This window comes from Mya arenaria, chromosome 17 (assembly GCF_026914265.1).
Source record: "Mya arenaria isolate MELC-2E11 chromosome 17, ASM2691426v1".
NCBI classification, from domain to species: domain Eukaryota; kingdom Metazoa; phylum Mollusca; class Bivalvia; order Myida; family Myidae; genus Mya; species Mya arenaria.
In genome coordinates, this window is record NC_069138.1 from 20,585,413 (window position 1) to 20,598,152 (window position 12,740).

Consider the following 12,740-nt stretch of genomic DNA (forward strand, 5'->3'; position numbering starts at 1 on the left):
ACCACGCCATTTTAGGTTGAAAACAGCATCAGGTGTATGCTGGTGCATTAAGAAGTTCGTTACATTAATGAATTCATTTTATTAATTGTAGCGTTTTAACGTTTGATTTGTATAATCAAGTTTAAATTGATTCCTAGTGAAGTGTATTATTGTATAAATAGTTATGGTTCCTAAAGTTAAACTGCAATTTTAAAAGAAACTACGCGATCTACTTTCTACATAGGTAAATGAAAAGAATTCTGACTTAAGTTTGTTAACCGTCCATATACATCCGAAGTTGTTTTAAAAGGAAAAAGTATTCTGATTGCTTCATGCATAAATGTTTTCGCTTCTGAGCTTACCTCTGTAGTTTTAGTGAAATTTAAATCAAATTAATACATATCTTGAACTTTCTTGACGCTCTTTGAAGCGTTTGTTTAACCAGTATACATGGTATCCACATTTAAAGGGTATTCCACAGTTCAAAAGTCGTTTGAAGGACCAAAATAAACAAAACCAGTTTAAAACATTCAGTTGTTATTCAGTTCTAAGGTTAAAAATTTAGCAACCATCATACATATATCCGTAATCCAAAACGTATAAGGGTCTACCACAGTGCAAATATACATCGCAACGTGAGTAGCTGTTAAAAGTTTAGCAAATTTTACGAAAGAATATTTTATCAGATTTCCAATCAAAATACATTTGCTTTTTTATGGAAAATTTCTTTATACAAAATAAATGTGTTTTTGTTGTTGTTGTTTTGTCTAAATTATCAGTACTACCCAATCAAAAATGTCTTGTGGCTTTGTGGTGATAACAGCTATTTTTAAAAAAAAAGTTGTTCAAATTTTGGTAACCAGGGAATGAATTGAATCCACTATTTTTCAGTATTTTAGTGAATATCTTTCTTATTTGCAAATACATCACCAAGACACCACAATACATTTTTCATCAGGTAGTCTGTGACATTTTGACACAAAAAAAACATAGTTATATTGTTGACAAACTTTACCGAAAAAATTTCAAATGTTTTTTTTCCAAAATCTGATAAAAAATCGTAAAAAAAGGTAAACTCCCTATTACCCCAAACCGCGTTGCACCGTACGTGTTACTCGCGAAAAGGATTGTTCCTCAAAACTTAATTAAACATTTTTTGAAATGGCAAATCGGTACTCGTTTTGCATGGTGATAGAATCCATTATCCGGTACATTTTTCTTGAAATCGAAAACGCATTACATGCATATGAACGTATGAATATTTTATCAGAAATGTTAACGAATGATTTTTCGTCCATTTATAATATTAAATTATAATAAAAAATGTTTGCATGCTCTTGAAATCCTGGCGTGCATTACACTAGCATTCAGTCTTGTTTCAGAGATAAATCAGCGTTGAATACAAAGGATAATAAAAGAGGAGCGGAATTTTTCATGGATTTCAAGTATTTTCTTTTGTTTTTTAGTTTTTAGAATTATAATATAAATCATTTAACGTTGTCTTAAATATTTTTTAACTACACTCAGATCAAAAATTTGAATTAACTGGTGCTTAAATTTGAAAATGAGTTTCTGTGTTTGGTAAGCAAATAATGTTCATACATATTAAAAAGCATGTATAGAAACGGGATGTATAAAAAGGGATTGTGTGGCATGCATGAAATCTGAACCCAAGTATAAAGCTACATTTATTAAACGTTATACTAGTATAATTACATCATTACATGTAATTTTACCACGTCTCTAATTCCCGGCATTTTGCTATCAAATTTACACAATACGCTTACATGACTAAATATCATAAGGGAAAGGAATTTACATAGAGTTTCTATTTACTTTTTTTCTGATCCTTACTTTTTGTTATATTGTAAATGTTTGTTGTATGTTTATTTTGAAAAAAAAAATGAACTAAAACATTTAAGCACGAAAACGTTGTTCAACCAAACGTAAAACGCTGACAACATTTATTTAAAAACTCATTTATTATTAGCTTCTCTCACTTTCCATCTTATAATTTCAGGTGCTTAAAAATTATATTATATCTCATTTCAGGTGCTATCACATATATTTCCATGTATTAAAACCTCAAACATATATTCAGTACTTTTCCATGAAACACGTTTATGTGATTTGTTTGCAGATATTTTCAAAAAAAGGATAATAAATTGATCAAAAGGATTATTTTTTACAATTGATACATGCATGTAAACTGGTGTTCATTTCAGATTACTTGTCGAGTTGAGTCGTGTTTAAAACGATCAAAACTATTTCAGAAATTGATATATTTGCTAGTTGATGCATGTGATAGAAATTGCCGACAAAAACAATAAAAAACATGATTTGCTTTTAAACGTTTCAATATATCGAAATGTATTGCTCAATATATGTAGACACTTCGCAGACAGCGTTGTGTTCAAACTAAACATGGTGTTTGATGTCCAGGATTTTTTTTTATTTTATTTTCAGGTGCTATAACTGTTCACAAAGATGTACGATTTCCAGACCATCGCTCAATACACCTGCTTGTCATGTGCAATAGCTTCTCTATGTATATTATGCCAAGTGTCTTATACAGGTATGTTTTAGTTGCATATATGTATTGCCCTTCATATGCATTTTAATTATTTGTATATATGAGTGTACATTATGGATATTGTCCTTATAGTATTTCGGGTTTGCAAAATATTCATACAGACGACAAACAAGTGTCTAATTTAATCATTCTATAAATGTTTTCTAACCTCTTACATGTATATTACACTGGTTGTTTATTGTTCTCTGCTATGATGACTCCTATCATATGAGGTCAATGACCAAGAGTAGATGCTTTTTTTGGCCATTAGCTAACAAAAAACAAGGAAGTTTTTATCCTGCTTTAAAACAAGGGCGATTAAACATCACCCGGGGATTAACATGCCAGGCATTTAACAAACACTAATTTTAATACTCGTATTTGGAAGCGCATACCTTAAATAAATCATCTAGTCAGTTGATACGATTTGAGCCTCTATCCACAATTAACGTCGGGGAACAGTTTTTTGAATGTTTGAGGTATAGTTGTTCTATATGTGAAACAATAAAAAAGGATTGACATATAAGTCGAGTATAGCGAACCAATCTATAAGCAGTCCCAAAAGATGTCCCTACAGTACAATTCGAATCGGATCTTAATATAAAGTATATAATATATAAATATTGATAAAATAATCATTTTACCGCTTATTTTCTTTCCAGTCTCAGAATATTCGCCATACGAGACTTACAGTAGCTCAGATATCAGAAACCTGTTTAGTCCCCAATCTGGGTCTGAAGACGTCAACATATATGACGTCAACAAAGACGACGAGTATCTCCCTATCGATAAAAGGTAACAAGAGGCTATAAACGAATTACCTTTATCCAATTAGCTTTAAATAGGTTGTAGACTAGCTTCATAATCTTCTCATACCATAACATACATCTACATTTACCTTCAATGATCTTTATAATGTTATCATCATATAATTTATTTAATTAATATATTATAATAATTTACATTTCGAAACCAATAGAATCAGAAAACTAAGAACAAAACCGGAAAAACACTAGATTTATTAATAGAGTGACATTTTATATTTAAATCATAAGTGTGTGGAAAAACACAGTGAATATAATATATTATATGCATCATCGATGGCCGTGTGAACCGATCAGACATTATATCAGGCCTCCAACATAAATGACGCAACGTCATTGGTCCAGGACTTGTCACGTGGTGACCCCGTATTTTTTCATTTTTGTTTCCAAATTTATATCGTCCCAAAATGGCGCCTTTTTCCGATTCCGATTGTATATTTATATGTATTATAATGAATGTAAGTAATGTATAAAAGTAAATGATTCACCCATGTTCTTAGGTATTATTCCGCTGATGCTCTAGTGTTATATCCCTTTATTTGAGTTATTGTTCGTGCATTTGCCGAAGCACTAAGCACTGACAGATGTTATGTTATTTCGTTTACAGTAAAGTTATTAATTTCTGGGCCTTTAGGGTCCAATCATCGTCGGATACCCCAATAAACTTCTTCGCTATGCTTTGTAGTGTATATATTATGGAGTGTAATTGAAGAAAGTACCGTGGTTGTCGTCGATGGGATCCAAAGAATATGTCTCAATGCAGAAGGCATAAGCCTTTGCTTGATGGCGTTGACAGTGTTACAGTTATTATAACTGTTATTAAGCAGTCTTGATATGAGACTGCCCTTTTCAAATGCTGAATGAGTGTTTTTCTGTTTTAAGTATCACACTTCAAGAATGTATATTTTCTTGTATTGCGTGAATTTTAACATGCAAACGGCACTAAATGTAGAGGAACAATAAATATAACAAAACGTAAACTAACAAAGAAAATACAGTCCCAATTTGTTTTAGACTGTTCATTTACGGCACTCGTAGGTGAAATATCGCCAATCCCTGACCACGTTCATGGCCCTCAGTTTTAAGAAACATTCTTTAGACTCACGATCGAACGCGAAATAAATATCTACACTGTCGAAGAAATGAATAACTACACTTTCGAAGAAATAAGTAGAAAGTAATTTCTTTTGTCTGCTTCATACTCAATCAAGCACTCAAGGGAAATCAATTATGACAAGACAATAGAGTATTGTTGCACGAATATGTCATTTTAAGTTTTATGTGTGTACTCCCGTGATCTTTGAAGGTCAGTTATATTCTGAAAGTCATGCCATACCAAACGTACTGTACGTAGGTAATTGTATATATATATATATATATATATATATATATATATATATCAGACAATCTGTTTGTAACTTAACTTTAATCGTTCGAACATCGAATGGATATCTTAACTTTTGGTGAAAAGTCACGTTTCAAATGTGATTCAGTGGTGTTCAGGTTGATAAAGATTAGGTCTAACGAAATAAAGAAACAAAAAAATAAAATTATTAAGTGTTTTATGTTATATAAGAGAAATATGAATCCAAACAATATATCAGATGGAGGTCATCACCTCTTAAAACGGAGTTTCAGTTGCATTACATAATGGCTGCACTTGTAAGAGCGTGCATGCTACAGTAAGTCATGTAGTAACTCGAGATCCTCATAAATGGCTAGTTACCTTTAATTGTGCAAAAACTAATTTAATTTTGTTCTCCAGAAAACGACTACCGCGTATTTATCAAGATTTGTCTATGTATGGTCAACAAATCTCAGAAATCAATTCGCATAATCATCTTGGTTTAGTTCTTTATAGTGACTGTACATGGCATGAACACTTTGAGTACATCGGAAGTAAAGCCCTTATAAAATATGCATCATGCGAAAGCTCAAGTGTCGTCTGGACAGAAAATGTCTGGAAACTATTTATTTTATCCGTCCGATTCTTGAATATGCTGATAGTGTCTGTGATAATTAGTACTTACTACGAAAAAACGAACTGCATAAGATTTAAAATGAAAATGTAGAATGGTCTGTTGGGCGACTAAGTTAATTTCGAGTAATGTTCTCTGTGTGGAGCTATGTCGGCCTATTCTGTCAGAAAGTAGCATTAATCACAAATTATGTCTCTTTTACAAAATGAAAAACGGCCTTGCCCCAGAATATCTGTCATCCCTAGCACCTTTAAATGTCAGTTCACAAAATTATCCACCACGTAATACATCTAACATAAGAACGGTTATGTCACGCACTGATTCTTACTTTTCCTCTGTCTTACGCTGATTCTTACCTTCAACTGCACGAGCCTGAAATGAACTTCCACAGAATGTACGGGATTGCCGTTCAATTGCGTCCTTTAAGTATGCACTTCGTAGTAAATTGCCAGTCTGCCCGCATTACTATTATTACGGTAACCGCCGATTGCAAGTAATTCACACTCGACTACGTACTAGCTGTAGTGGTCTTAACTATCAGCTTTATTGTAAAAATATGATTAACACATCTCTTTGCGAGTGTGGTGGAGTTGAAAATAGTTCTCACTTACTACATACTGAATGCCGTTCTGAATGACCCTCATACATATTACAGTGGCCAATAAAATAACTCGATATCCTCTTTTACGAGCTTCAGTTTAACTACATACTGAATGACCCTCCTACATACTAAAGTGGTCAATTAGCAACTCGATATCCTTTATAACGAGCTTCCGTCCAATTACATAATGCATGGTCCTCCTACATACTACAGTGGTCAGTTAAGCTACTCGATATCCTCTATAACGAGCTTCAGTCCAATTGCATACTGCATGGCCCTCCTGCAAACTACAGTGGTCAGTTAAGCCACTCGATATCCTCTATAACGAGTTTCTGTCCAATTACATAATGCATGACCCTCCTACATACTAAAGTGGTCAGTTAAGCAACTCGATATCCTCTATAACGAGCTTCCATCCAATTACATAATGCATGGCCCTCCTACACACTACAGTGGTCAGGTAAGCAACTCGATATCCTCTATAACTAGCTTCCGTCCAATTACATAATGCATGGTCCTCCTACAAGCTACAGTGATCAGTTAAGCAACTCGATATCCTCTATAATGAGCTTCCGTCCAATTACATACTGCATGGCCCTCCTACATACTACAGTGGTCAGTTAAGCAACTCGATATCCTCTATAACTAGCTTCCGTCCAATTACATAATGCATGGCCCTCCTACATACTACAGTGGTCAGTTAAGCAACTCGATATCCTCTATAACGAGCTTCCGTCCAATTACATAATGCATGGCCCTCCTACATACTACAGTGGTCAGTTAAGCAACTCGATATCCTCTATAACGAGCTTCCGTCCAATTACATAATGCATGGCCCTCCTACATACTACAGTGGTCAGTTAAGCAACTCGATATCCTCTATAACTAGCTTCCGTCCAATTACATACTGCATGGTCCTCCTACATACTACAGTGGTCAGTTAAGCAACTCGATATCCTCTATAACGAGCTTCAGTCCAATTGCATACTGCATGGCCCTCCTACATACTACAGTGGTCAGTTAAGCAACTCGATATCCTCTCTAACTAGCTTCAGTCCAATTGCATACTGCATGGCCCTCCTACATACTACAGTGGTCAGTTAAGCAACTCGATATCCTCTATAATGAGCTTCCGTCCAATTACATACTGCATGGCCCTCCTACATACTAAAGTGGTCAGTTAAGCAACTCGATATCCTCTCTAACTAGCTTCAGTCCAATTGCATACTGCATGGCCCTCCTACATACTACAGTGGTCAGTTAAGCAACTCGATATCCTCTCTAACTAGCTTCAGTCCAATTGCATACTGCATGGCCCTCCTACATACTACAGTGGTCAGTTAAGCAACTCGATATCCTCTATAACGAGCTTCAGTCCAATTGCATACTGCATGGCCCTCCTACATACTACAGTGGTCAGTTAAGCAACTCGATATCCTCTCTAACTAGCTTCAGTTTAACTACATACTGAATAGCCCTCCTACATACTATAGTGGTCAATGAAACACTTGGGAGCATATCTAACTAAACAAGAAGAACCATACAGCACATAGTACAAAACTGTATTTACATTGTCAAGATGTCTTATTGGATTTCCGTTTTAAAAGGTTCTTGAGTCCATTACTAAATAATGGCTGGTTTTATTGTTGTTTAATCCAATATGTTACAGTTTCTAAAAATCATAAAATATGTATTATTAATGATATTATCTTGAAGCAGTTTTGACGTGGACATGTTCATTGCAGTAATTAGGTATCAACTAGCTTGAATTAACATCTGATTTAATGTATTACTGTTTGCAATCTTCATCAGTAGCTAATGCATAACATTTTTTAAGCGTAACATTTAATAATGATTTCCCTCAAGTAACTTTTCCCGAAGCTCGTGTTTCACGAAAAGCCATTAAACTGTCGCGGTTTATTGGTAAATCAGCGAGTTATTCTTAACCTATGAAGAAAACACTACTCAAATGGAAATATAATATCAAATTTGCTTTGATTAAAAAATCGTATATTCCAGCATACGATGGATGTAAAAGAAAACAATCTGAATCATACCCAAACATTTTAAATCAATTAGCACGAATGATTTATTTAAAAAAGATATTAACCTGAAGATAAGTCATGCGAAGATTGCCTTAAGTCCATTTAAGAACTTTAGCAAACAAGTTCAAAAAAATAAAATTAGAAAAAAATAAAATATTATTTTTTTCAGATACGCCAGCTTGTCCTATTATTATGGCGGAAGACCCAGAAATAAAGGCTCTCCAAGATACTATCATAACAGGTAAATATTGTTTTCCATCATTTACAGGTACTCTTGAATATTTGACAGGGGCATACAACGAAGACATTTTTCAGATCGTGTATAATGTGAACAAATTACTTGTAACATTTGTTTATCGTCGTCAAATAATTCATATAAGAGTTCTTTAGTTCTTAAGTATTAAAAACTGTTAAAAAAAACTCCATTTGGCGAAACACATTATTAACGCTTTTCAAAATTGGGTGAGTTATGTTTAAATTGGCTAATTTATCATAAGTAAGTCTGTAAGTAACTGCTTGCTATTGTTAATAGCAAACAATAACTCTATTCGAACTCATCTTAAAAAATGTCGTGAAATAAGGTGAAAGAGTCTCTTAAATCAATATGGTTATTACTATGTTCTCGTGAGCAATAATTCCTCGGTGGATTTCGTGAGGAGGCAATGCTGATGTTTTTATTATAGGATCAGATTAGTATTCATTGCGAGACAGTGATAACGTTATAGGATGTTTTTGTTATGTTTCTGTTACACGACTAGAATACAGCGTTCAGTTGACCCATCATATATACGTATACCACACCAGTGAATATTCATCTGCTTTGTATGCAAAGGTAGCTGATGAGTGAAGCATGTATGTATTGTATGTTTCCATTATGTAAATAAGTTATTTTTAAGACTTAGTTAGAAGTTCAAGATATTCATATCTCATTTTAGAACAGTAGCTTCATATCCTTACGTTTCTGCCAAACATTAAAACGCATCTCGAGTTAAACCTCAGCAAAGCCATAAAAAGCTTGAATTGGAATGCTAACAATACGTCTATGAATAAACGCGTGTTTAATAGTATGTTGAAACTATGTATTTGATTAGAAATTAGCAAATTTATATTATAAATATATATGCTACCTAGTTACCTTTATGTACACTTTTAGGTTCGGAAGATATACAGATTTTAAAGCTAGTGTTAGTTTGCTTTTCTTTGCATATAGGATTTAAAAAATTAAAATACAATATTGAAAACAAAGATTTGGCAGATACCAGTTACCTCCCTTCCCTCTTTTCCCAAACAACATACACCATTACGTAAATCATCAGGCTGACGGGTAAAACCGTACGTTTTCAGATATTATCGTTCTAGATATTACCAAAACTACCACAAGCCCTGGATGAATCTAGACGACAGGGAGTGCTTCCGGGAACAATGCCAGATGGATAATGACTGCTGTCGAAGGTATTTCAACAAAGTCCATTTGCGGAAACGGACAATCCATGTATTTTATGATAGAACAAACCGTGTACATTTTTCCCACCCCATATAAGTAGATCCAAATGTTTGGTCATGCTGGAAATCCTTATCTTGACCCCGGGCAAAGATGAAACAGGTTCCGTTGGGAACTAATTTCTTCACTACGCACAAAAGAGATCAAGCGAAAAATATTTCACTACATTTTGTTCAACAGAGTTGGGAAAAATGTATCTACAATGGGCGCTCGTGTAACGTAAGTTCATCCCAATCCTCGTGCAGGGTAAACCTCCTTTCCACAAAAAAACCTACGCTTGGGTTTGGATGAACCTATCTTACACTCTCGGCCATGGAAGAGACTTATGATCTCCATGTATGTAAAACAAAGAATACAACGATCACAACACGTTTATATTGTATTTCGAATAAGTAATAATGAACGTGTTTTACTGATGTAAAATGCAATCAATGCAGTAAACAAACTTATTCCGAACACGAAAATAGTATATTATCTTAAAATTTTGTTGTTTTCTTTATGGAAGTTACTGCAAGCAAACGTTACAATGATAGTTTAAAAATGATTAAATGCTTACATCTCTTCTCACTTATCGCAAAATGGGTTTATGAATACAGTCACAGAATTTACTTAAAACAATTATGACATTGTTTTATCACGTTTGATCTATTTATATTTTTTGCTATCGCAGGTACAGCAAATGTGATCGCTCTGCGCATGTCTGCTATAGTTGCTGGTATGGACACCCTTGCAGGAAGTCACGTGACTGCTGCGAACGCTATCCGCACTGTGATAAAACCCTTGGGAGTTGCACAGCATAGCTAACTAAACAAATGTTTGAATACTACCACAACGCTTGTCTGACAAGGTTTTAGATTTTGAACATTGTTTATAGTTTATCTCTATTTTAAATAATATTCGCCATAATGACCATGTTATTATTGAGATTCCTGGACTGCTATGTATGTTATCTGCATTGTATTATAATCACGAGATACGTGCACCATACCTTTGTACTTTGTACTTAGCTTTAATTACAACGTGGGTCGTACATTGATTTATAAGGCTTGAATGTTAATGTATTTCAAAGACATTTATCAAGTTCATGATTTGAATACCATGTTCTTGAGACAACATTTTAGGTTGGTTACACTGCTTTTAAGTGCGTTGTGACAGTTATCTTCATCCTGGTTTGAATGCAAACTATTTATTACAATTTGTCCAATTTTGAATACTGCTTATGATGATTTAAACGATATTTTAAATATCCTTTTTGCTTCTCAGATTTTGAATTATACTTATATGCTACCGCTACAGTAAAGATCCTTGTCGTAACCTTTTACTAACCATTTAATTATTAGGTTTTAACTGAAATAGTTCCTATCGCTTTCTGCTTTGAAATGATAGTGGTATATATCTTACTGGACAAAGGTGCTAATGTAATGAAACAGTGTTTGACGATATTCTATGGTTTAATTATTGTTTATATTTTGTTGTTATTTTAAAAGCACTCGCCATTATTTACATGTAATTGTTGAGACTTGACTGTTGCGAACGCCATCCGCATTCTAAAACAAGACTTGATACGACTTAATGTAACGGATACAAATTTGAATTATTGTCACGTGAGCTACCAGTTAAGGAATTGTAATCTTCTTAAGATTTATCGCTATTTTGAAGACCCTTACTTTCTTTATCTTTTTGCTAAGATACGACTGAGAATATCTTATGAGATTCTGTTTCACCCCTCCCCCTCCATATCATTCTCCTATTTGAATACAATGTTCGTTGAGATATTGAAATGTGGTAATATCTATCCTTTATTTTAAAGACCATAACCAAAATTCGCATTAAGTTATTAAACAAATACAATGTTCGACAGATAAAACATTCGATCTTGCACCTAACTGATACTTACCTGTATCTTCATTTAAAAGACCCTTTCCGCAATTCATTAGTAAGCCTGTTTAGTGACTGATATTGTCGTTAAATGAATACAAGCAATTCAACAGAGCATTGAAAATTTGTTTTTGCGAAGAATATATACTATTCTTAATATTCTACGATACTCTACTCATTCATGTCTCTTTTTGTGATGTAATTGTTTACTGTTCTGTAAGATTTAAAACGAAATTTTGCTGTAGCCTGTTTTAAGCCTGTAAAAATATCATTGCTGCTGCAATCAAAATGTGCATATGAACACATTGTTTGCTTTATATTAGCTATTTTCTTATCAAGTGATATCATTTTATCATGGCGAATTAAAACTTGAACTTTTTCTTCAACATTTAAAGCCCTATATTTGGTAAATGTTTAAAGAACTTAAACGGGAACAGTAAATCGTTTACTTGAATTGAATTACATTAAAGAAAAGAAGACTTGCAGTAGTTAACAATGTTGTCATTTTTCATTTAGACATCATGACCAACCAATTATAAACAAAGATTGTTTACGATGCCGGGAATCTTAATTATGGATGCCGGCATAGCTCTTCCCGTATGCATAGTTAATGAAAGTACCGTAAATCGTTTCTTATTTAATGAATTGATTGTACGATTGTTGCTTGTGTTCCATTTGTTTGATTGTGTCCTCTCTTTTTTTAGTTTACATAGCCATTAAACGGGGTTTGTGTTTATATTTTTGGCTACTGAGCTTGTTTCTGTAGCTTTTCATATAACTATTTCTGTTATTGTATTGTATTTATGAAAGAGGAATATCAATAAAGATAAAGCATAAAGTATGGTGTTTGATTATTTTCTCCTATAAATGAGGTCTCCAATAAATGGCATTTCTATAAGTTTTTCTCTTCAAAAATGATTACTGCTGAAATGCAGAATACACGAACTATTCACCAAAGTTCGATTCTCGGAAGATTGGAACCGAATACAAATGGGGAAAATACCGACATGTTGACAGGAAGACCCATTAGTTGGTTTGTTCAATGGATTGATATAACAAAAAGGAACACACTTATGAAATGATAACGCCCTTTTGCAGTACACAATGTGGTGATATTCACATGTTTTACCTGCAAACATTCTCACTGAAATGTTTTATTTGTATCCTTTTTGCCAGTTTCTTTGTGAATAGTGTCGACCATACAAGTAGTATGCATCCTGTAATTTCTTCGTGATTAAGTAACATTAGCAAGTGGAGCGTAGCGAAGCTATCTTGGTGTTTTATTCACGACGAAATTACTAATTTAACTCAAACCAACTTAGTGTTAGCCCTCCCAAATTGCATCAGCTTAAAAACTACGT

At 33.6% G+C, this 12,740-nt stretch overlaps 1 protein-coding gene across 2 annotated transcripts in view; it reads left to right on the forward strand.

The window, feature by feature from the left end:
• The window catches only part of LOC128224611 (uncharacterized), a 52,762-nt gene extending 40,551 nt beyond the window's left edge, over window positions 1-12,211 (forward strand). Inside the window, exons 3-7 of one of the 2 annotated variants that reach the window (XM_052934534.1) lie at window positions 2,446-2,554; window positions 3,214-3,346; window positions 8,170-8,241; window positions 9,345-9,452; window positions 10,172-12,211. In XM_052934534.1, the coding sequence (XP_052790494.1) occupies window positions 2,467-2,554; window positions 3,214-3,346; window positions 8,170-8,241; window positions 9,345-9,452; window positions 10,172-10,301 (531 nt within the window). In that variant the 5' untranslated portion in view covers window positions 2,446-2,466 and the 3' untranslated portion in view covers window positions 10,302-12,211. The remainder of the gene's footprint in view (window positions 1-2,445; window positions 2,555-3,213; window positions 3,347-8,169; window positions 8,242-9,344; window positions 9,453-10,171) is intronic. The other variant, XM_052934535.1, reaches the window with a different exon arrangement.
• Window positions 12,212-12,740: the final 529 nt, after the last annotated feature.